The following is a 25,286-nucleotide window of genomic DNA, read 5'->3' on the forward strand; positions in this document are numbered from 1 at the left end:
AGCCCTTTCCCAACTACTTTGGCACGTGTTGCAGCCATGAAATTCTAAGTTAATTATTATTTGCAAAAAAAAAATACAGTTTATGAGTTTGAACATCAAATATCTTGTCTTGTAATGCATTCAATTGAATATGGGTTGAAAAAGATTTGCAAATCATTGTATTCCGTTTATATTTACATCTAACACAATTTCCCAACTCATATGGAAACAGGGTTTGTAATTCTATCCAAGATATACCCGCGCACAGCGATCTACAAAATGTGCAATGTGCAAATTTTAAGAGGACAGTGGCAGCTTTTAGGGAGAGAAAATGCAGCTGGAGCAGGTGTGCCAAGCAAGTGTAACGTCCGGCTCGCAGTTTGTCGCGGACTTCAAGCAACACAGGTGAAGAGTCTCTAAACGCAAGTACCGTCTCCAATAACACCAAAAAAATATTTTAGATTTGTTGCTTGGTGTTTTTAATCAAGAGAAAGTCACTAAGAGGATTGGAGAAGTCTCTTGAAACTTCAACAATTCTCAACAAAGTACATTGTACAATAAGCAGCATCAATGAAAAAAATAGAGCAAAACAATATAAGAAAATATATATGTTAATATTAATTGATAATAGGGCAAATATGTTTTTAAATGTACAGTACAGGCCAAAAGTTTGGACACACCTTCTCGTTTCAATGTGTTTTCTTTATTTTCATGACTATTTACATTGTAGATTGTCACTGAAGGCACCAAAACTCTGACACCTGTGAAGTGAAAACCCTTTCAGGTGACTACCTCTTGAAGCTCATCGAGAGAATGCCAAGAGTGTGCAAAGCAGTAACCATAGCAAAGGGTGGCTATTTTGAAGGAACTAGAATATAAAACATGTTTTCAGTTATTTCACCTTTTTTTGTTAAGTACATAACTCCACATGTGTTCATTCATGGTTTTGATGCCTTCAGTGACAATCTACAATGTAAATAGTATTGGAAATAAAGAAAACACATTGAATGAGAAGGTGTGTCCAAACTTTTGGCATGTACTGTAAGTATAACAACATGTTTAAGCCTTTTAAAGAAAATATATGCATCAAATTAAGATGAAGTCATGTTGGCCACGCCGCCATCGCCACAGGTATATTGGCAATCGGGAAAACTCTGCTAACCCTACATTGAGGGGACATTGTAGCGACAGCACAAAAGCTTAGGAACACAGTACGGTAGTACCTTGCTTTTCAATCGTAAAGACCAAATCGCACGAATACTGAAGCTATTTGTTTCCATAAGAACTAATGAAAATCCAATTACTCTGTTTCAGACACCCACAAATATGACACAAAACAGATTGTATAGAGAATAATGATAGTTTTAAATACCGGTACATAAAACAAAACAATGTGAAATACATTAAATTACATTTAATACAAAAATCAAGAAGTGACAACTGAAGCAGTTATACTTGATGGCCAGCTTATTGAAACTGTGGAAACATTCAAATATCTTGGTAGAGTCCTTGTTAGTCATCTTTGTTTTGTGTAAACATTGATATTACATTAAAGAAATGTTCCCAGCGACTTAGTCTTCTAAGAAGATTAAGCGGTCTGGTCCAAACAATTCTAGAGCTTGTTTATTGTGCACTTATTGAGAGTGTGCTAACATTTCATTTCTGTGCTTTGTTTGGTCAGTTAACTTGTAAGTGTAAATACACAATAGGTCAAATGGCTGGTAAATTTGTGAGGTCTCTGAGTCACATATATACTGACCGTATGAGGAGGAAAGCTTACAGGTTTTCTGGCAGATGACTCACACTCTCTGTGCTGTCAGTTTGAGCTCATAAGTCAGGGAGGCGCTATAGAGCTCCACTGGCCAAAGGTCCTTTTTAAAAAGTATGTTATCCTGAATGCCATCGCCATTCTTAATGTGACAAGGTGAACAAATCCACGTGTCACCTGAACTGCTTTGCTTTTATGTTTTACCGATACTCTTTTACATCCTAACTTTTATTTACTTTGATTCCTGTTTTTACCTAACCTCTGTTCTTATTGTGTTTGTTATATGTTTTATATATGACATTGTTTGTATTTTAGTTTGTCGACCGTGTTGGTGAGCTAAAGACAATTTTCTACCTCAGTGGACAATAAAGATTTTTTATTATTATTATAAATGGAATCTATACATAGATATTTAACATCACTTTTGATTTGTATTAAAGACTTTGGTTAGCATGATTGAAAAGCTAATGCCACATTTGTACTTTTCTACAAGTTATTTATTGAACTCAATAGCATTTTAACACCTTTATTTGGGAAATCATTTTGCAGTCATACCCAATACAACATAGTAAAGAGACTGAGTCACCAACAAGTGATTGGATACCATTTGTAATGCCCAATGTTTGGATAATGTAAAAGGCAACTTTTTGTCAAAAACCGGATCCTATGAAAAGTGAAGCGTACAAAAACCAATGCTTGACACAACAAATAAGGTAACACAATGGCTAAAAGGTTAGCACATCAACACATATTATGCATACGTTGACCTACAGTGCTTAATAAAAATAATAGAACACCACCTAATTTTCCATGAATTTTCAAAGGCTTTTTTTATGAAAAACCCAAAACCAAAAAAATAGAATTATAATAAATATGCATCCATTTTATTTAGCGCTTGTGCTCATTTGGGTAAGCTGCCGCTCATTATTATTGTTTCTTTGATTTGGATGTGCAGTTATTCATTTAAAATTGCTGTTAAAATATGAAGTTTTTTTCTGTAGGATACGCCAATCGATCAGCCACCAATCAGTATTATCTGATTTCCGGAAAAAAGTGTGTGATTGGCCAATGCTAATTCATGCGTTTCAATGACACAAAAGCCGATTCCCTCTGGCTATTGTTGTCACTGGAAGGCGGTGCTAAACATGTTACGCACCAAGTAGGATCAGACAAGAAAGCATGCTAATTGCTACGCTAGCTGCTAAACTAGCCATTAACCTAGCTGCAAAGATAGCCACTATGCTAGCTGTTAAACTAGCCGCTAAGCTAGCCTGATACAACAGAAAACATAAGTGCGTAGTAAAGTTTAAAAAGTGTAGATAGATGCGTGTTACAGCAGAAGCAGTGGAATTTAACGAGTACGTTAGTAAGAATAAATGTAGGGCCCTGTGGAATTTGTTCTTTTTTTTCCAAATTCCAATGTATTTTTTCCCAAATACATTTTTTTTGCTTAAATGTTTTAGAATTGCATTTAATACCTTATACATTTATTGTCTCACTATATAGTGTGCTTTTAGTGTAATAACTTAAATTGTGTACAATGTCCTAAAACTTAATGTAAAAATATTTACATTTATTTATTCAATAGACCAGGGGTCTCAAATTCAGTTTACCTGGGGGCCGCTGGAGGCAGAGTCTGGTTGAGGCTGGGCCGCGTCTCACCAAAAAAAGCTTTGTTAAAAAAATTCTAATCTGCTCTGTTTTCATTTTTATTTTTTCAACACAAAATAATTAATATTACTATAATATTATCCCATCAGCGTTCCTGTTCTGTAACCCTGTAACCCTCATCTTGAACGGGTTTGTGCTAAAAACAACATTTCCAAATCACAAGCACAGCATTTACTTCTTTGACCCAATCCAAACAACCTTTCCTCCATCCATTTTCTACCGCTTGTCCCTCTCGGGGTTGCGGGGGGTGCTGGAGCCAATCCCAGCTGCACTCGGGTGGAAGGCTAGGTACACCCTGGACAAGTCGCCACCTCATCGCAAGACCAACACAGATAGACAACATTCACACTCACATTCACACTCGGGCCAATTTAGTGTTGCCAGTCAACCTATTCCCAGGTGCATGTCTTTGAAGGTGGGAGGAAGCCGGAGTACCCGGAGGGAACCCATGCAGTCAGGGGGAGAACATGCGAACTCCACACAGAAAGACCCCGAACCCAGGATCTTCTTATTGTGAGGCACACACACTAACCCCTGTTCCACCATGCGGCCCCCTTTCCTCGTCATGGTGCAGAAAAAAAAAATCAACCACCACAAAAAGTTAACACACATGGTCACACATAACACAACCTGCTCCCTGAACTTTGTGGATATTATGAAGAAGAAAAAAATGTCCCATCACCAGAAAAAAATGGAAATTACACCCATTTAAAATTAATTGCAAGGCATGATGGGAAAAATGCAAAACACTCTCCCTACAATTATCCATGTTTGACTTTCAGCTGCTTGATATTTCTGATTGATTATAAAGCTTTAAAGACATTGTCACGGACGTAAACAAGGTAGGAGTTGAACTTTCACATACTCCTAATATTAAAATGTAATAATTATTATTTATATATCCATTATAAAATCATAATACGTAAACTCACACATATACACACACACAGCACTGCTGATTAATGCCAGCTCTGCCCAATTGCTCCGCTGTCAGTGGCATGCTGAACAGCAGAGGAGAGAGAAGAGAAGGCGAGCACAGCAGAACCACATGATAGCAGTAGAATGTAACAGTACCAACTCCCTCACAAATCCCCTTCAAAAGACACCATCTGGTGGCTTACCTGGCCAGTCTGGAAAACGGCGATAAAACTGACAGCACGCCTGTCGATGGCCATCAACCAGCTGAGGGGAAAAAGAGGCGCTACACGAGGGTTGAGAGGGCTGGAAGTGACAGGCTTGATGCAGGAGACGTGGAAGACCAGATTTCACTTGAGGGATTCTGAGAAGCGGAGCGTGACTGCAGCACAGTTGATATTCTCAATGATGGGGCCCGACAAATCTGGGAGACCGTTTTCTGGAGTCTGTGGCAGGAGCAAGGTCCTGGGAAGATAACCATACTTTTTCTCTCACCTGATAAAAGGTGCGGGTGTGTGACGGTGGTTGGCCAGCCGTTGGTTCTAGACAGACCAGTTCTCATGTTGCGCCAGGCCAGGCGTGTGTGGCGCAGGTGAGCTGATTCCGACGGAACGATGGTGTCTGATTCCATGGAGGGAAATTCTGAGGGCCTTAATCCATAGGCTGCATGGTAGGGTGATGAGACTAGGGCTGCAGCTAACGATTATTTTTCTATCGATTAATCTATAGATTATTTTTTCGATTAATCGGTTAATCTATAGATTATTTTTTCGATTAATCTATAGATTTTTTTTTTAATTTAAAATGAAGAGGAAAAAATAAATGTAGGCCAGTTTTTTCAAAAGGCATGGCTTTTATTTACAAAAAAAAAAGTATGGCCACTCAGTCAACATTGACAACAACATGACAAAATATTCTGTAACAATGTAAACATTTAAAACTTTTAACATTTAACAAAATTAAAAGTAGCTTATTTGCTTTTTAATGTGCAAATATAAAAGTAAACATCCAGTGCGAATCTTAATATTCTGGAATAGTATAAGCATTTCAAAAGTAAAAGTATTGCTTATTTTGCTTTAAAATGTGCAAAAATAAAGATAAACATCCAATACAAAAAAGTGCAAAACGGAAATATTCTGTAACAAGTGTAAACATTTCAACAAAAGTAAAAGTATTGCTTATTTGCTAAAATGTGCAAAAATAAAGCTAAACATCCAATACAAAAAAGTGTACAGTGTAAACATTTCAACAAAAGTAAAAGTATTGCTTATTTTGCTTAATAACACAACAATGATAGTATGATTAAAGTGAAAGTTAATTGTTCGTTTGTACATAGTATATGTAACTGTTAATGTTGTAAAAGGTATTTGCACAACTAATTAACGTTAGCGTTTGTGACACGTCTTGTGCCGTGGGGTTCTTTCAGGACCGACAGACTGAACGCCAGACGGCTTTGCCAGGTTTACAATCTTTTAATTTTACACAAAGTCTTTTCTCTTCCAACTGCGCGGATCGCGCACCTGGGCACGATTGCGGCGTCGCTCCCGGCGCGCCCCGCCTCGCCGCTCGCTCGCCGCCGCCGCCTCTCCACAGCGTTAAAGAGGAGCGCGTCTTTGTAAACACTGAACAGGCACGCCAAACGCGCCTCTCAGAGCAAAACGGTGCTTTAGTTTATGAATTTACAACGCAGATACAAATGACACATTCATGTTTTTGTGTAATAATGACAACGTATACGCACGCGGACGATTGACTTGTTGATGGTGATGGCAAGAACGCTGTCAGGGGTTTTCTTTTCAAATGTTCGTTCATAGCCGTTGTGCTGCTATGATAGGCCATTTCCGCTCGACACAGTGTGCATACAACAACATTATTAGGCCGTTAATTGAAATACTCCCACACTTTTGACGACTTTTGGCGCGCTTTTTTCCCCTCGCTCGCATCGTCTGCTTTGCGCTCCGCCATGACAGTAAAGTAGAGTGACGTAAATATGCGACGCGCCGACGCACAAAAACAGCGTCGACGTATTTACGTAACCGATGACGTCGACTACGTCGACGCGTCGTTTCAGCCTTAGATGAGACAGTCACAAAACTAACGAGGGAATTGTGTTAATATTCAACCCATGGTAGGTCGGCTGATCAAGTTGAGGGTTGAAGATGGCAAACACATCGGATGGTCGCAGCCAGGTCCTGTTTAGTCCCCTCTGTTTGGCCATTGCCCTGAGGATTGTAGCCAGAAGACAAGCAAGGAGAAGTGCCCAGGGCCTTGCAGAACGCCCCCCAAACCACAGAGAAAAACTGGGGACCTCTTTCAAACACCACGTTTGCACTAACAGCTGGGTTGTTTCCAACGCCATCAGCAACTTGGGGAGTGCCACAAAGTGTGCCATCTTCAAGAATCAATGGAGGATGGTGAGAATTGTAGTTTTGCCATTAGATGGTGGCAGACCGGAGACAAAGTCCAAAACAATGTCGCACCGAGGTCGGGAAGGAATGGACAGTGGGTGGAATAATTCAGAAGGAGGCTGATGGGAGGCCTTTTTCCGGGTGCAACCTGGGCAGGCAGCAACAAACGTCTTTGTGTCTGCTTGGAGGGTAGGCCACCAGAAATGTTGAGCGAGCGGTAAAATGCTGCGATTAACGCCAGGGTGACAGGCGATCTTGGATGCATGAGCCCAGCACAAACACACGTCAGAGCAGAGTTTGGGAACAATTAACAGGCGTCCAGGCGGGAAACACTTTGGAGACGGGCCAGACTTCAGAGCTTTTGTGACTTGCTTCTAGATGTCCCACTGGAGACCGCGAAGGATGCGGAACCATTGAATGATAAGCTCTGGTGTACTCTTTTGCAGGTGGGAAATAGAGGCCGGACAGAGCATCTGGTTTGACATTCTGTGAACCGGGGGGGAATGTGATGACAAAATTAAAGCATGTCGGGAAAAGAGCCCACTTGGCTTGACAAGGGTTAAGTCTTCGTGCTGAACAGATGTATAGCAGGTTGTTGTGGTCTATATGAATGATGAAAGGTAGCTCCGCAACTTTCAGCCAGTGCCTCCACTCCCGAAGGGCCAGGACAACTGCCAAAAGCTCCCTGTTGGCAATGTCATAATTTCGTTTTGCAGGGGTCAGGCGACGGGTGAAAAAGGCTCCTCGGTGATCCAAGCCGGTGTGATGTCGCACAGGGCCGTAGAAAAGTAGTGTCGACCAGCTTTGATGAGCGGCAAAGCGTGACGGGGCGTCCTCACTGAACATCCACCTCATCTTCCTGGTCTTAGAGCCAATTGTCGATCCGAATTGGCAACTCAATGAGGTGGCGGCTAAGCTCCAGAGCAACAATCTCTGCCTTTATGTGCTTTGCTAGCCCAAGGTAAAAAGTGTCCAAGACAGCAGATGGGTTAAGGTCGCTGTCAGCGGCCATCGTGTGGTTTTCAATGGCACATTTGGATACTCGTTGCTGTCCTTGACGCAGTTTGAAGAGGGAACGAGTCGCTTCTCTTTTGAGAGGATTCTGCTGGAATATTTCGGTTAATGCTTTGAAAAAGGCAGCGAATGAGGAACTTGTTGCAGCATGACTCTTCCATTCCTTCGTTGGCCCAGGCTCCAGCGCGACCAGAGAGGTCAGAAATAGCAAATGCAACTTTTGCTTGCTCGGTGATGATAGCGGCAGCTTGCAGCTCAAAGTGAATTTCGCATTGTGTAGTGAATGTTTTTACATTGTCTATCTCACCGGTGAATCTCTTTGGTCGGAATAGCTGTGGGCAGATTGCAAGAGGGGCTTGGGCAGGCGGAGTAACTTGGCTTGCACGGGTCCGGTGCGTGTGATTGCGGCAAGCAGAGTGTTGAGGTGCTCCATCATGGCATCTTGTTGTTCTGACAAACCTTGGGGGCCAATACCCATAGCGTTGAGCTGGTCCTCTTGGTGAGTCAGACGTTGGGCCTGATTACACAGCGCATACTTTATCGGGGTCTGTTTCCGCAGTTTGCTTCTCTTTGGACGGTGTCTTCTGTAACGATTCGTCAGTGCGTGGATCCAGTGACAGAAACCAGATAACAGTTTTGCGATCTCTTTATTCCTAAGGTAGGCAAGAACAGGACATGATAGAGGCAGTGTGAGTTTACACATTATGGAATAAGGAAAAATAGCAATGGAGCGAAAGGCTAAAACTAGACAGGAGACAAAATAATTGGGCAAACCAGGAAAAAGGGGAGGACGCCAGTCTGTTTAGAGAGTGTTATCCCGAGCTGGAGGAGATCCTGAAGTATCAGATGTGAAAGTAGATACTCCCATCTGCCGCTACTCTGCTTAAATAGTCAACACTGCTGATTAATGCCAGCTGTGCCCAATTGCTCCATGTCAGTGACACTCCCAACTGCAGAGGAGAGAAAGGAAAAGGCGAGCACAGCAGAACCACACGGTGGCAGGAGAATGTAACATGTACTAACATTAAACTTTCATATTAAGGTGGGAGCCACAAAATATCGTCTCACGGTGCCGCAATTAGCCTGCGGGCCGCAGGTTTAAGATCGATGCAGCAGATCATTGGATAATTTTTACTACTATTTTAAAGGGGCTGTTTTCAACTTGCTCCCAGTTACATTTTTCAAAGCAAAAAATATAACAAAAACAGCACCGGCTAGCTTATGTTAGTTACCATTATTGGTTTACCGGAACATATTTGTTTTACAATTATCTATAGTTTTCACATTTACAAATTTTATATACTACACATTTTTACCGGCCTGAATAAAATGATCGGTATTTACGGCGGTCACTCACCCTGTCTTGTCAACACCTACGCGCAGGGAGCATGTGCACATATACAAAAGCAGTCCAAGAAGCAAGAAACAATTTGCAGTCATGTTGACAGGTAACGCAAACCATCCAAATCACTATTAGCTAACAACACCTGAAGCTAATAATGTGCGTCCACGTGTTATGTACTTACGCAGCGTACAGCATTACATTCTAGAAGCCGTAAGAGTGCAGGATATAGTGTAAAATACATTGGAAAGTTAGCGACCTCTAGGCACCTATGCAAATGTTGCAAACAGGCCCTTGAAGTCAAAGCATATTACACTTGTAACATAAATGGAACAAATAGTGCTTTAAGTACAAAGTGCTTACAGTATGTAAACTACTTTTTTTAAACCTTTATTTTGCAAAGACAGGATTTTGCACACAGCTGTCTTACTTTGAAGGCTGGCAGTGTGCTGCTGTTCTTAAGAGCGCTTGACGGCCTAGCTTTGTAGTTTGTTTGCAAACTTTGCTGGCGTTATAAAGTGAACGTTTTGACACTGTTCAGGGTGGGAGGGTGTGACACAAAGTGGTGACGAGAGGCAGGACCGCCTTAACCTGTGGGGGTTGGGCTGTGGGGGTTTTGGTGGTCCCCCGCCCCCAACCTCAGCAACTCCACCTCGTCAAACCTCAACAGCCCTCCCCCGCCCTGAAAACACAGTTTGAAAAAATAATATCATGATTGTACTCAACAGAACAGAAACAATGCAAACATATCCATTTTAGAAATACATTTGTTCTTAAATACTGTACAGATTTTAACAGAGGCCAGTCAACTTTAAGAATAGTGCTGACAATGTGGGCGATTGCCTGTGTTTAAGCTTAGTCAGTACACTCGCCTTTACACCGACAACCTGGGTTTGCACCCCGCTGGAAGCAGTAAGAAAAAACAACGCAGTCGCTTTATTTGTCATTGCACTTAAAAAGCACAACAAGATTTGTTTACAGTCAACCATCCAAGAAACCTCTTGTCTAAGATGGGATAGAGTGAATGAGCCACACCTATTGTACCAGTCATAAACAAAAAAGTAAAAAAACAGAAGTTCCTAGCAATTTCTGTGCGTGTGGAGACTTTAAAGTGACTGTCAAGTCTGTTTTCCACAAGAGTATCCTCTACCTCTTATTGAGGACATATTTACTGATTGACATATTTATCTGACAGGTTTAAACAGTTTTCAAAAATTGACTAGGCTCAGCCTTATCTTCAAATGGAAATCTGTAATGCAATGAAAAAATAACTATTAACACATACAAAGGGCTCTATCAGTACAACAGGTTAGTGTTTTGAGTCACATCAGCTCCTGCATTCTGGTAAAGAGCAATGGATTAAGTCCTTCAGGGAACTGACCGGCCCCCAATGTTATCTTGATGACATTACTGTCTCTGCAGAAATGTCACCTGACTAACCTGAAACAAGTGCTCACCGATTGCAACAGTGTGGACTTGGAACCAATCACTATAATGTTGAGTTCTTCAAGAAGGAGATCTCATACTGTTGACAGTTGATTAAAGGGGAACATTATCACCAGACCTATGTAAGCGTCAATATATACCTTGATGTTGCAGAAAACAGACCATATATTTTTTAAACCGATTTCCGAACTCTAAATGGGTGAATTTTGGCGAATTAAACGCCTTTCTAATATTCGCTCTCGGAGCGATGACGTCACAACGCGACGTCACATCGGGAAGCAATCCGCCATTTTCTCAAACACAGAGTCAAATCAGCTCTGTTATTTTCCGTTTTTTCGACTGTTTTCCGTACCTTGGAGACATCATGCCTCGTCGGTGTGTTGTCGGAGGTTGTAACAACACGAACATGGACGGATTCAAGTTGCACCAGTGGCCCAAAGATGCGAAAGTGGCAAGAAATTGGACATTTGTTCCGCACACTTTACCGACGAAAGCTATGCTACGACAGAGATGGCAAGAATGTGTGGATATCCTGCGACACTCAAAGCAGATGCATTTCCAACGATAAAGTCAAAGAAATCTGCCGCCAGACCCCCATTGAATCTGCCGGAGTGTGTGAGCAATTCAGGGACAAAGGACCTCGGTAGCACGGCAAGCAATGGCGACAGTTTGTTTCCGCAGACGAGCGAGCTAAACCCCCTGGATGTCTTGGCTCCCTTATGCCACCAAAGATGATCAAGAGAAGAATATCGACCCTAGCTTCCCTGGCCTGCTGACATCAACTCCAAAACTGGACAGATCAGCTTTCAGGAAAAGAGCGCGAATGAGGGTATGTCTACAGAATATATTAATTGATGAAAATTGGGCTGTCTGCACTCTCAAAGTGCATGTTGTTGCCAAATGTATTTCATATGCTGTAAACCTAGTTCATAGTTGTTAGTTTCCTTCAATGCCAAACAAACACATACCAATCGTTGGTTAGAAGGCGATCGCCGAATTCGTCCTCACTTTCTCCCGTGTCGCTGGCTGTCGTGTCGTTTTCGTCGGTTTCGCTTGCATACGGTTCAAAAACCGATATGGCTCAATAGCTTCAGTTTCTTCTTCAATTTTGTTTTCGCTACCTGCCTCCACACTACAACCATCCGTTTCAATACATGCGTAATCTGTTGAATCGCTTTAGCTGCTGAAATCCGAGTCTGAATCCGAGCTAATGTCGCTATAGCTTGCTGTTCTATGCGCCATGTTTGTTTGAGTTGGCATCACTATGTGACATCACAGGAAAATGGACAGGTGTATATATAACGATGGTTAAAATCAGGCACTTTGAAGCTTTTTTTAGGGATATTGCGTGATGGGTAAAATTTTGAAAAAAACTTCGAAAAATAAAATAAGCCACTGGGAACTTATTTTTAATGGTTTTAACCCTTCTGAAATTGTGATAATGTTCCCCTTTAACAAAGATGGCTTACACATGGCCAGGAAAAGTTTGTAGCTGTTGTTAAGGCCCCACCTCCTGAAAATGTGTCAAAACTGAGATCATAAGGAACTATTACCACTAGCCCCTGTCTAACATGTCTACTGTTCTACACCCTCTAAATACACTTCTACAGACCGGAAGACCATTGGTTTGGACTGTGAGCTGCAACTCAGCATTCCAGGAAACTAAGAGGGTCTTAACAGATAAAGTACTTGTACACTATGACCACTCCGTACCGTTTGTTAACACTGGCCTGCGATGCCTCACCCATAGAATAAGAGCTGTGTTGTCACACACGTTTGCAGATGGCTCAGAAAGGCCAATAGCGTTTGCATCCAGAACCTTAAAAGAAGCAGAACACAATCATTCACCGATTTAATAGGGAGACCCTGAGCTTTGTGTGGAGGGTCCAAAAATTCAGTCATTACATGTATGGGCAAAAGTTTACCCTGTTGACTGATCATACGCCCTTGTGTCCATTTTCAACCCATGAAAAAGTGTGCCAGCTGCAAAGGTGATCTCTTTTCAACGGAGACCATATGTATGAAATTGAGCACAAGGGAACCAAGCAATGTTGCATTACAGACATGTCGCGCTTATCGCTGCCAACATCAGTTGGTAGAGCTAAACTGGATTCAGCAGCAGTGTTTCATTCCATTATGATTGAACAGTTACCTGTGACCAACAGCTTAGTAGAGAGAGAAATGCACAGGGACCTGTTCAGAGTATACAGAACAACATCACAGTCAAAGGATGGTATAAACAGGATGATGAACTGTTTCCTGCTTTTGTAGCAAGAGAGGAGCAGTTGTCAGTGTGTCTGGGCACATTACTGTGTGGTTCACAAATTGTAATACCGCCGGAGTTCTGAAAGAGCTACATGATCGTCACCTGGTCATAGTATAGGTTTGTGGGTGTGGTCTGATTGAGGGAGAAGTAGTCCAGTTGTTAATGCCAGGATTCAGTGAGACAGAGGAAAACCAGGTTATTGTCAGTGATGAATTGATAGAAGGATGGAAGATTTGTTATTCAGGGAGCAGGTGTTGAGTAGTGCCGAGGAGTGAGGAGTGGCAAATAGAGCAGAGATATCGCGTGCGATGTCTGGTTTTAACATGATAGATTAAATTGTGAAGTGTGAAGGGAATGAGCTAAGGAGACAGACAGATAGAAACAGGGGTTTACTCTGGTACTAAGGTGGGGTTGCTTTTACAGTACAGCGGTAAAGATGTATGTGTTACTAGTCAATGAGCTGATGTTTGCACACTGTATATTATGTTTGATTTTAAGATATGTGAGCCAGGGTTATTTAGGTGAAGTATATACCTGTTAAAAAGGAGGATTTTGTTCTAGAATTAATTTGAATCATCAATAATAGTGACCCTAAAGGTCCTGCAGGTTACCTGGAGCCACTTGTTGAGGCTAAGGAGTTTGCTAAAACTACCAGGTCTACGATTAAGGGTGGGAAGGGGACCAGGGATGTAAATAGAGAGTCTGGTGCTTTTTAGTGAGTTAAAGAGAAGATTGAAATTAGATTTTGTAATTTCGAATTGTTTGAGTCGTCTTTGTCATTTGAGCCAATGTGTGTGATCATTCTCTTGATTTCTGATGGGAAGGATGGGATGAGGTTTTTGAGCTTGCTCATTATGTCAAGCACAGTGGCACCAGGATAACAGTGGGTGATTGCATTTGCAAATGTAATGTTAGGGTTATTAAATTGCTGATGATTAGTGCGTTTGGGGTTAAAGGGGTTTTGGTGTGGGTGGATAATGCTCAACAATGGTGGGCGGCACGTTGCTTTCCAGCCGGTCACACTGATTTCCAAGATGCATGCAAGACGAGTGGGGGTGGGGGAGTTGGAGACAGGTAGCATGGCATTGCAGGATATCATCGCCAATAATTTGTCAGTGGCTGATTAGGTGGTGGAGCAGGGGCGAGCAACTGCTCGTTTGTTCCCTTCTTTTTGGTTGGAGTGGGGTAGAGCACAGAGGAGCCCCAACGGCGTTCGAACGTCACCGTGAATGTTCCCGCTAGTTGTATTTGAACCTAGCGCCCAGGCACAATTAGGGGTTATCGGGCTTTGCCAATGGCTTGTCTGGCACAGTAGTCTCCATGATGACTGAGCTGGTCCATGGAATTGTGTTGTCACGGTTAGTCGGCAGGGGAGAGCAATTAAAGAGGATTTACATAGGATGGACTTGGAGGGTGCTGGTTCTCATAACAGTGAAGGGAGAAGTCTAACCCACCATTCTTTAGCTTTCCAAAACGGTGGCCCTAGAATAATTTAGTTGAATAGCCCTGGTTTTCGATTGATTGATTGATTGATTGATTGAAACTTTTATTAGTAGTTTGCACAGTGCAGTACATATTCCGTACAATTGACCACTAAATGGTAAAACCCGAATAAGTTTTTCAACTTCTTTAAGTTGGGGTCCACTTAAATTGATTCATGATACAGATATATACTATCATCATAAAACAGTCATCACACAAGATAAACATCAGAGTATATACATTGAATTATTTACATTATTTACAATCCGGGGTGTGGAGGGGTGGGGTGAGTGGGGGGGAGGTTGGGGGTTAGGTTTGGTTGATATCAACACTTCAGTCATCAACAATTGCATCATCAGAGAAATGGACATTGGAACAGTGCAGGACTGACTTGGTAGGATATATACAGCAAATAGTGGACATAGACATAGAGATAGAGATCAGAGAGCATAGGAATAAGAATAAGTATCTACATTTGATTATTTACATTTGATTATTTACAATCCGGGGAGGTAGGATGTGAAAATAAGTTTGTTAGTTTATGGTTGAAGTTGCCTGGAGGTGTTCTTTTAGTGCGGTTTTGAAGGAGGATAGAGATGCCCTTTCTTTTACACCTGTTGGGAGTGCATTCCATATTGATGTGGCATAGAAGGAGAATGAGTTAAGACCTTTGTTAGATCGGAATCTGGGTTTAACGTGGTTAGTGGAGCTCCCCCTGGTGTTGTGGTTATGGCGGTCATTTACGTTAAGGAAGTAGTTTGACATGTACTTCGGTATTAGGGAGGTGTAGCGGATTTTATAGACTAGGCTCAGTGCAAGTTGTTTTACTCTGTCCTCCGCCCTGAGCCAGCCCACTTTGGAGAAGTGGGTAGGAGTGAGGTGTGATCTGGGGTGGAAGTCTAGAAGTAACCTGACTAGCTTGTTCTGGGATGTTTGGAGTCTAGATTTGAGGGTTTTGGAGGTGCTAGTGTACCAGGAGGTGCAAGCGTAATCGAAAAAGGGTTGAATGAGAGTTCCCGCTAGAATCTTCATGGTGCTTTTGTTGACCAGAGAGGAGATTCTATAGAGAAATCTCGCTCGTTGGTTGACCTTTTTGATTACCTTGGTTGCCATTTTATCACAGGAAAGATTAGCCTCTAGAATGGAACCTCGGTAGGTGACCTCATCTTTCCTGGTGATAACAATGTCACCCACGTTTATAGTGAAGTCACTGACTTCCTTAAGGTTGATGTGGGACCCAAGTAGAATGGATTCCGTTTTACCCAAGTGTATGGATAGCTTGTTGTCAGCGAGCCAGGTGCAAATTCTACAGAGTTCAGCACTGAGGATTTTCTCCACCTGTGACTTGTCCTTGCCAGGTACCAGCAGGGCCGAGTCATCCGCAAACAAGAACAATTCACAGTCGCATGCTGATGACATATCGTTTATGTACATTAGGAACAGTAAAGGCCCTAATATGCTGCCTTGGGGGACTCCACAGCTTACAGAGAGGGGCTACACGGTGCTGTTCACCTCTACTACCGGTTTCCTCCCCTCCAAGTAAGATTGCATCCAGCTCGATGAGGTTTTATCAAATCCGATCGCTCTACGCTTATCCAACAGTATAACGTGGTTAACGGTGTCAAAGGCCTTCTGAAGGTCCAGCATGACCATGCCGCAGTATTTTCCCGGGTCCACCTCATGTTTGATGTGGTCGGTCAGATAGAGATGGCATGTGTCAGTGGAGTGGTTAGTTCTGAAGCCGGATTGGAATTTGTACATGAGTTTATTAGTGGCAAGGTAACTATCGACCTGTTCATAAACTATTTTTTCCATTACTTTCGAAATGGAACTGAGAATAGAAACAGGTCGGTAGTTGCCAGGTTCCAATTTGCTTCCTTTTTAAAGAGGGGAGTTACTCTTGCTATCTTGAAATCTTTTGGTACTTGGCCTTGTGTAATTCAGAGGTTTATTATGTGCGTGATGATTGGGGCAATGGTGGTGGCAGAGTCCCTGAGGAATCTGGAGGGGATATTGTCAAGGCCTGTGGCCTTGTTTGGGTGGAGCGCGCTTAATTTTTTAAGCACCTCGTCAGCTGAGACCATATCTAATTTGAAATTGTTGTTGGATACTCCTAGCTTTCTGTAGAAGGCTTTAATGTGTTCAACACCAATGGTATAGATGAAAGGGGTAGCTTGTGCCTATGTGTGGTGGCCAAGAATTAATAAGGAGATTGAAGACATAACCAAACACTGTTCTGGTTGTTTCCATCGCTCACAATACACAGCCCCAAACCCCTTTGTATCTGTGGGAATGGCCGTCATCACGATGGCAATGTGCGCTTATCGACTTTGCCACACCATTCATGGATTCAATGTTTCTGATAGCAGTTGATGCCCATTCCCAATGACCAGAAGTGATCAAAATGAAAACAACCATAGCACAAAGAACCATTGAGGTTCCGAGGACTATATTTGCCAGGAAAGGCGTACTTGAACAGATCTTCACAGATTATAGCAGACAGTTGTTTCAGAAGAATTACAGAGGTTTTGCGGCCCCCACCGTAATATGTAAGTCTAATGTTAGTGCGGCCCACAAGTTTTATATGAATGGCACTTTACAGTGTTGTGTGGGGAGCTGAACGAACCTAATCCAATCCAATCCAATCCACTTTATTTATATAGCACATTTAAACAACAAAATGTTTCCAAAGTGCTGCACAACAATATTAAACACAATTAAAAACAATATAAAATAAATATGATTAAAAACAATTTCAAAGGGTAAAACCAATTAAAACAGTAAATAGAAAGCACCATTTTAAAAACACAGGACAACAGAGGACCACACAACTCACGTAGTGTTAAAAGCCAGAGAATAAAAGTGGGTCTTAAGACGAGACTTAAAACACTCCACTGTGGGAGCAGTTCGAACATGGAGGGGCAGAGTGTTCCAGAGCTTAGGGCCGACCACAGAGAAGGCCCTGTCTCCCCTGGTTTTAAGTCTCGTCTTGGACACCACGAGCTGGAGCTGGCTGAACCTACCAATCATGGTGGGGTATATGACTCTTGGGGGCAGGACATCGACCGAGCTTGATGCAAGCAAAGAAACATTTCTCAATAAGCGAAAGTTACAGCAGTGTTGCAATGGCGTTTTCTTCCGTGCCTGGCTGGTTTCCTCGTTTCTATTGGGCACACGCGGACATTCGTTCTAACGTGCTGCGTTCAAAACACTTCCAGAAAAAAAGTTTTTAAAGTTGCTATCCAGTGGGACATTATACGTATATGTCGTGGCTTACTTTCAAAACTTTGGTGCCAATAGAACGTAAAGGCACTGCAACAAAAGGCTCAGGCACAAAACACAATGAGCAGGCAAACAGGCTTGCTGCCAAGACAGCCAAGAAAGCACATAGTGTCCGTCAGCGATAACATAACCCGGACCAATTATAGTGTCACACTATTATTTATTTGTGGGTCATTATTTTGTATACGCATCAGGATATTTGCATTGTATTTGCGTTGCCTCACACAATCAACACTACATATATTTCTATTTGATTTCATTAGTTTTTTATTACTACGTTTACAACAACAGCACGGTGTCATTTCCGCTTCTTTATCGAGTAACGGCATTCTGGGAGCAGTTGCCTTTTTGCACTCGTTATCCCAGTACCAGTTTTCCCAGCACCATCTACAAATGCCCTAGTGATCATGTCACCATGAAAGACATGAACATCGTGCGCAAAAACAAAGGAGTCTGCTACCGTGCTATTATCCCGCAATTAATACATGTGATTGGTATCTATTGGCTGATCTCACTCGCGAATGATAAAACCCATAAAACACTGATCGAAACATTCTTACTTTGGTTGTTTGTTTGATATTTGCCAAATAAATAACCCTATGTTTGTTTAGTTTTAAACATGTTTTTCAAATATCATAATACATCTTATGCATTAGTGTTCTCATATGTTGTTTATGTCATTATGGCTTATGACTGTGTTTTGCAGAGGTGGGCTGAGCAACAAGCTCTTCTTGTGCAGCCTCCCAGACAGTGCGGACACTGTTGGCGATGAGCCCAGGAGCATTCTGCTGCGCCTCTACGGGGCCATCCTGCAGGTGAGATTCCTTTCTGTTATCGTTTCACAGCTCAAGGCTGTCTTTTCTCCACATACTGTAATAATATATAATAACTTATAATTACACTGAGACATTTGTTTTCTTATCAGTCTTCATTAAGTTCTGGCTGCCCTTTTTCAGGATTAGCAGCAGTCACAAATATCAAATATTTCAGATTGTTATGAACCATATTGTTGATAATAAAGTTGATTTGTCTGTCCTTCAACAAGATAGAGTGGGGAAACTAAGCATTGAATCCCCTGTGCTGATTGAGTCTGTTACCCCATTACAAAGAAATGGATTGTTAATCATGTTATTGTAGCTGAGACAGACAGAACATCAACAAAAATCCAGAAACAAAAACATTAAATACATTCATAATTGAGCCGGTAAATGTTTGATTCCAACACAAAAGGTGATTTAGTAGTTGTTGTATGAAGTATTGTTGGCAAATACAGAGCTCAGATGCTTCCTGTGGTTGGTCACATCTTAGAAAATGGGTTTTGGTCCTCACCTCTCTACAGAGACTCTCCAAATACTGAATGTTTCGAGGCTGTCACTTGGCAACTGTATTGGCTTTTGTACTTTAAATATTTAACGTTGTTTTTTTACGGAATATTTATTTTTTATACATTTGTATTTCTATGCATATCGTATGGCACACTGCAATCTATTGAGTTCACATAAATGACAAATGATCTAAAATACTGTATGTAGTATTTTTTTCTTCAGTCAGTTAATATAAACATCTTTGACGTTAAAGATGTTATTGAACTAATAGCGTATAAAATAACAAAATAAAAAATAACGTCACAGTTACTTTGCTGAGTAACTAATTGCTCCTACAATGGGATAACTAACTTACTAACTCAGTTACTTTTTGGAGAAGTAATTTGTAAGTGTAACTAATGACTTTCATAAGGTAAGATGACCAACACTGGTTAGGTTTTGATGCAGGTCTGTGTTGTGGGTCATTCTGGGCTGGTCCTTTACCTTTCTCTTAGCCATCCTTGCCTCACCAGGTGAAGTTTTCAGTCATTCGTACGAGGGCACAGAGTATGGCGTCAAAACAGAAACAATGCTGAAGTCAGCGCGGATATATATGCTGATATCGGACATATGTAAAGTGTTCATAAATGAACAATATTGCAGTGTAAAACAGCACATTTAAATAAGTATCAAATAATTTTAACACAGTAACTAACGTGTCCGTATCATTCAGTTTACCATAAACTTAACGCTTAAAGCTTAATGTTTGTGGCCACTCCACTTGGTGTCGCAAAAACAAGCAATTACAACTCCACTTCAACTTAAAGACAGCATAACTCCAATCCAGACGGTTAATAGGGAAAATAAGTGTGTGTTTTCCGTACCTACCATTGTTCTGTTTGACTAATTTCACTTTTCTAACATGTTTCTAACATACAACAATATCAGTAGTGAAAAAGGTTTATTGGGACATCCCCAGTCCTCATGGTCCATTTCAATAAATACATTCATGCCACAAATAGATTTGGTGAGACATCACTCATAAGCAAATCAACTCTCACCTGGTCTGCAAGAGAATAAGAAGACGGAGCATGTGGGATCAGTGTTGATAGTTTAACTTTAACAGTGTTGATAGCCTTTTCAGCATTCAATCTTGTCAGTGTATGTTTTGGTATTTACATGTTTTTTTTCATAAAGGAATTTTGAAAAACAAAAAACGACTCTTTTTTTTTAAATTTCGTTTTAAAATACAAAAAAAAAATGAAGATCCCAGCAAAGAAAAACAGACCTAAACAGATGGTTTTTCATAATCTGACACCGGAAGTCTTTATTTTCAAAGTAAAAGCGGGGATACTACAGTACCCGTGTGTCTGGCTAAAATGTATTTGGAGCCCTACACATAACATATTTTAGACATGGAACAACGAGGTCTGACGTCTGCATCTACAAATATCTCATATGAAAGTGGAGGCCAAAAAAAGATTCAATCGTGCACCATAGTACAGAATTTCTTACAGGGCAGTTTGGGTCCTGTCTTTAAAATCGCTACGTCCGGTTCCGGTGTCAGAATATGAAAACATCAATTATGGTCTGTGTGTAGATATTTCTGGAGAAGTCTTGGAACTTTGTGCCATGTCTAAAATTTTAAATATGGTGATAAGGGACACCCTTGAGGAATGCCCATCTTGATTGAGAAACTTGGATTTGTGCCTTAGACTAGTAAAACACAAATATTAATATTACCATAAAGTCCTGTAAATATCTCATGAAATGTAATACCAAATGCAGTGTGTTCTAGCACTAAAAAAAGAAAGTCATGTCCCAGTGAGTCAAACACTTTATAAAAGTCCTAGAAGAGCAGAAAACCATCATGTGTAATTAAATCCCTGTATTCACTAATATATTGTGTTGTTATGAATGGAGCCTGATTGTGTTTAAAAAGCGAGGATAATTACTACAATACCGTGTGTCTGAAACGCTTGCTAAAGAAAATATTTTACAATTGGCCCTAAGTTCCAAGATTTCTACAGAAACTTCTGCGCACATGTCAACAGAAACTGAAACTGAGAAACAGACCAAAATTGATGTTTTCATAGCGATTTTAAAGACAGGACTGCGAACTGTACTTTGGTGCGCAATTGAATCCTCTTTTGCCTCCATTTTCATATGATATGTGCATATAGATATCTGTATATACAGACGTCAGACCTAGTTGTGCCATGTGTAAAATATTTTCTGTGTAGGGCTCCAAATACATTTTTGTCAGACACACGGGTATTGCAGCGAAGAAGACACAACAGACTCCCTTCTTGTCTCTCATGGACACACACCTGTTGTTGTTGACTTTGGACTGACTGGCAAGAACACAAAGGCCGCAGAACAGAGACACGCGGCAGGCTTGCACACACACATGCATCCACAAAATATATACGCCACATCCACATACCCAACCCTCCATCCAACGCCCTTGTCGCGAATCCCTTAGGGCAGTGGTTCTTAACCTGGGTTCGATCGAACCATAGGGGTTCGGTGAGTCGGCCTCAGGTGTTCGGCGGAGGTCAAGACACACCCGACTCACCGTGTAAATACAAATTTCTCCCTATTGGCATATTAAGGATATGGCAAACAGCTGACTGATTTGCAGGTGTGTAAATTGTTGTGAGTTTATGCACTGTGTTGGGTTTGTTCTTTGAACAAGGTTCATTTTGTGCACCAGTAATAAAACATGGTAACACTTTAGTATGGGGAACATATTCACCATTAGTTAGTTGCTTATTAACATGCAAATTAGTCACATATTGGCTCTTAACTAGTCATTATTAAGCACTTATTAATACCTTATTCGGCATGGCCTTATTATAACCCTAACCCGCTCACCATTGGCCCTAACCCTCTAACCCTAACCAAAAAACTCAAAATTAAGTCTTAGTTACTTAGAATATGTTCCCCTCGTGTCCAAATAACTCTAAATTAAGTCTTTGTTACTTAGAATATGTTCCCCCTACTAAATTGTTACCAAAAACATATAACTTTGTCTTGAATTTGAAAAAAAATTTTATTTTTATTTTTCACTAAAGAAGGGTTCGGTGAATGCGCATATGAAACTGGTGGGGTTCGGTACCTCCAACAAGGTTAAGAACCACTGCCTTAGGGGTGATAGACAGCTGGGCAGCGCCTGAAGAGCTGCAGCCCTCCATCGTAGCCCCACTCCCTCCCCTCTGTTGCAAGTCTCAAGATGTATGTTGTAATATGCTTATTATATTTTTAATATGTAATATGCTTTGCTATGGAGGTTTTTTCCCACTCCAGACTTGGCCCCCTTAGGAGCCTAGTCTAGATTGTATTTTTTTACTCACCCTCCCCCAGCGTTGACCTTTTTCCCATCTTTTACGGGGCGCCTTATCAGCGTTCCTGTTCTGTAACCCTGTACACTGTTTGTTTGTCTAATCTTGAACGGGTTTGTGCTGAAAACAAAGTTTTGTTGTACTTGTGCAATGACAATAAAGACCTACCTACCTACCTACCTACCTACCTACCTACCTACCTACTGTAGTATCATCGCTTTACTTTGAAATAAAGACTTCCGGTGTCAGATTTTGAAAAACCATCTGTTTTGGTTTTTGTTTAATGGGATCTTCATTTTTCTTTTGAAAACCAAAAAAGAAACGCTTTGTTTTGAAATTTTTTTTGTATTTTAAAACGAAAAAACCTGTCGTTTGTAGTTTTTCAATATCCCTTTATGAAATTGAAATACCAAAAACATACACTGACCCAATCTAAATGCTCTTTTTCAAAAAAGCAAATTTGATGGAAATGTTTAGAGCATACTTGCCAACCTTGAGACCTCCGATTTCGGGAGGTGGGGGGAGGGGGTTGGGGGTGGGCGTGGTCGGGGTGGGACGGGGGCGTGGTTGGGGGCGTGGCTAAAAGGGGAGGAGTATATTTACAGCTAGAATTCACCAAGTCAAGTATTTCATATATATATACCGGTATATAAGAAATACTTGACGTTCAGTGAATTCTAGCTATATATATATATATATAATATATATATATATATGTATATATATATATTTATTTTATTATATATATATATATATATATATATATATAATAAAATAAATATATATATATATATATATATATAGCTAGAATTCACTGAACGTCAAGTATTTCTTATATATATATATATATATATATATATATATATATGAAATACTTGACTTGGTGAATTCTAGCTATATATATAAATACTTGAATTTCAGTGTTCATTTATTTACACATATACACACACATAACACTCATCTTCTCATTGTTGAGTTAAGGGTTGAATTGTCCATCCTTGTTCTATTCTCTGTCACTATTTTTCGAACCATGCTGCTCTGATTATGCATTGCTGTGTGGCACGCACAAAAGTGCTTTCATCAAATGCACTAGATGGCAGTATTGTCCTGTTTAAGAGTGTCACATCATTGCTGTTTACGCCAGACGAACTGCTTTACGGTATACAAAAATGTGACTGCTGTTGTTGTTAGCGGACTCAGGTCAGTCCGCCTGTATTTCGGGAGATTTTCGGGAGAAAATTTGTCCCGGGAGGTTTTCGGGAGAGGCGCTGAATTTCGGGAGTCTCCCGGAAAATCCGGGAGGGTTGGCAAGTATGGTTTAGGGACTGAAATTGAAGAATGTATCATTCTCAACGAGCATCAGCTGCTGCAGCCTGATAGCAGATCAAATGCTTATTTAATTTGTGTAGTTTTTTTTAGATTTTATGTTGATATTCTGTCTCTATATTACAACAAAGCCACCGTAAAATATATTGAGCAATGGTTAAACCTACAAAAGCAGCCGGGGATCAAATACTTATTTCCCCCACTATCACGTGGGCTCCAAGGTTAAGTAGAAAGCAGACAAGAAAGAAGCCACAGTTGATGGACGCAACATTACCTGAGGTTGGACGCAACATTACCTGAGGTTGGAGGGCTTTGTGATTGTGTGTTAGAAGCTGATGATAGTGTCTGCATGCACATGCCTTCATTCCTTGTGTGTCTTTCCACACGTGTTAGCCATTGTCGTACATAGTGATGTACCCCCATGGCTGTACATGCATGTGTTCTTTGCCGTAGGCTTCCCAAAGGAGCATGCCTTGGGCATTCTTGTTCCCTGTTGAGCCCACCAAAAAACACGGTACAGTATGAGATCTCTGAAATCTCAGACTAATACAAAGACGTAACACACACTCATGTAGCGCAACTTTGACTGCTGGCAGTGGTAAGTTGCTGTTTGGAGAGATTACAGAACTGTGAAACCCCTCTCCTGTTTGTTTCCCCTCTAAATCTCAATGTGATCCTGCTTAAGCAAACAGTTTACTTTTGAAATAGTCTTAAAGCCACAAAGAGCTGCAGGATAACTCCACAATTGTTACTTTCCCAGCTGACAAAACAATTTGCTAACAAAACTGGAGTGTTTTTAAAGTTATTACTGAGACCCTTCTAGAATTCGCAATGTAGTGACGGTGCCAATTCATGCAAATGTGACCAATTACGGGCTCGCAACTTTAGCCAAACCCTGCACAATCATCATTTTCGCCACTCAAATCAACTGTCTAATCAAAACGTTTGTTTGTTTCTTGTTCGGACAAAGCAGGAACAGCAACAATATACCAACTCTCGTATTACTCGTAGCCCAGACCCTCTTTCAATTCCCATCTACAACGCAAAGCATTTTGGGTACTAGTCTATATAGGAATTCAGCAACACATGCGTAAAACATACACAGAAAATATCTGCTACTGATCTGCAATTCACAACTTTGCGACTGCGCCATTTCACGCAAGGTTAACCAAATATGGCAAATATTGCGTGGCCTTGCCACTTTGTCCAATCCCCACAATTTCCTTGCAGATTTTGACCAATCATCATTTTCTCTAATCCAAATCAAACTACCTAGTCAAAGCATATTTTTGTTTCTTGTGTAGACAAAGCAGGAACAGCAATGTGTAATGATATCTCAACTATTTATTGATCAAATGGCACAACTCTCGTATTTACCCGTAGTTCCAACCCTCTTCTGGTTCCCGACTACAGCACTAAGACTTCTGGGTAATGTCGTAATGTTCCTTTTTTACATTGACAGAGATGTTAATGACATAATCTCTTATCCTCTCTTGTTTACCAACAAAAAACACCGCTACGGATCACGCTCAGCAATTTTGCATCTAAACCAAAGCGGGGGTAAACTACGTGCAATGTGTTAAAACATAAACAAAAGTTTAAAATGGACAATCTCTTTTCAAGCATAAAACAGAGAGAATGTCTGCGATTTGTGGAGGACAGAGCAGGCATTAAGGAAGCCTTTCTTTGTGTTTTTTACAATACAGTGTAGGGATGTAACAAAATTAAAATTTTATCTC

The 25,286-nt window shown here is 41.0% G+C and overlaps 1 protein-coding gene across 2 annotated transcripts in view; it reads left to right on the forward strand.

Moving 5' to 3' along the window:
* The window catches only part of chka (choline kinase alpha), a 76,849-nt gene that overhangs the window by 4,661 nt on the left and 46,902 nt on the right, over positions 1–25,286 (forward strand). For both annotated transcript variants that reach the window (XM_061927902.2, XM_061927903.2), the window contains exon 2: positions 18,280–18,388. In XM_061927902.2, coding sequence (XP_061783886.1) covers positions 18,280–18,388 — 109 coding nt within the window. The remainder of the gene's footprint in view (positions 1–18,279; positions 18,389–25,286) is intronic.

Source organism: Nerophis lumbriciformis, linkage group LG35 (assembly GCF_033978685.3).
Source record: "Nerophis lumbriciformis linkage group LG35, RoL_Nlum_v2.1, whole genome shotgun sequence".
In the NCBI taxonomy this organism is placed as follows: domain Eukaryota; kingdom Metazoa; phylum Chordata; class Actinopteri; order Syngnathiformes; family Syngnathidae; genus Nerophis; species Nerophis lumbriciformis.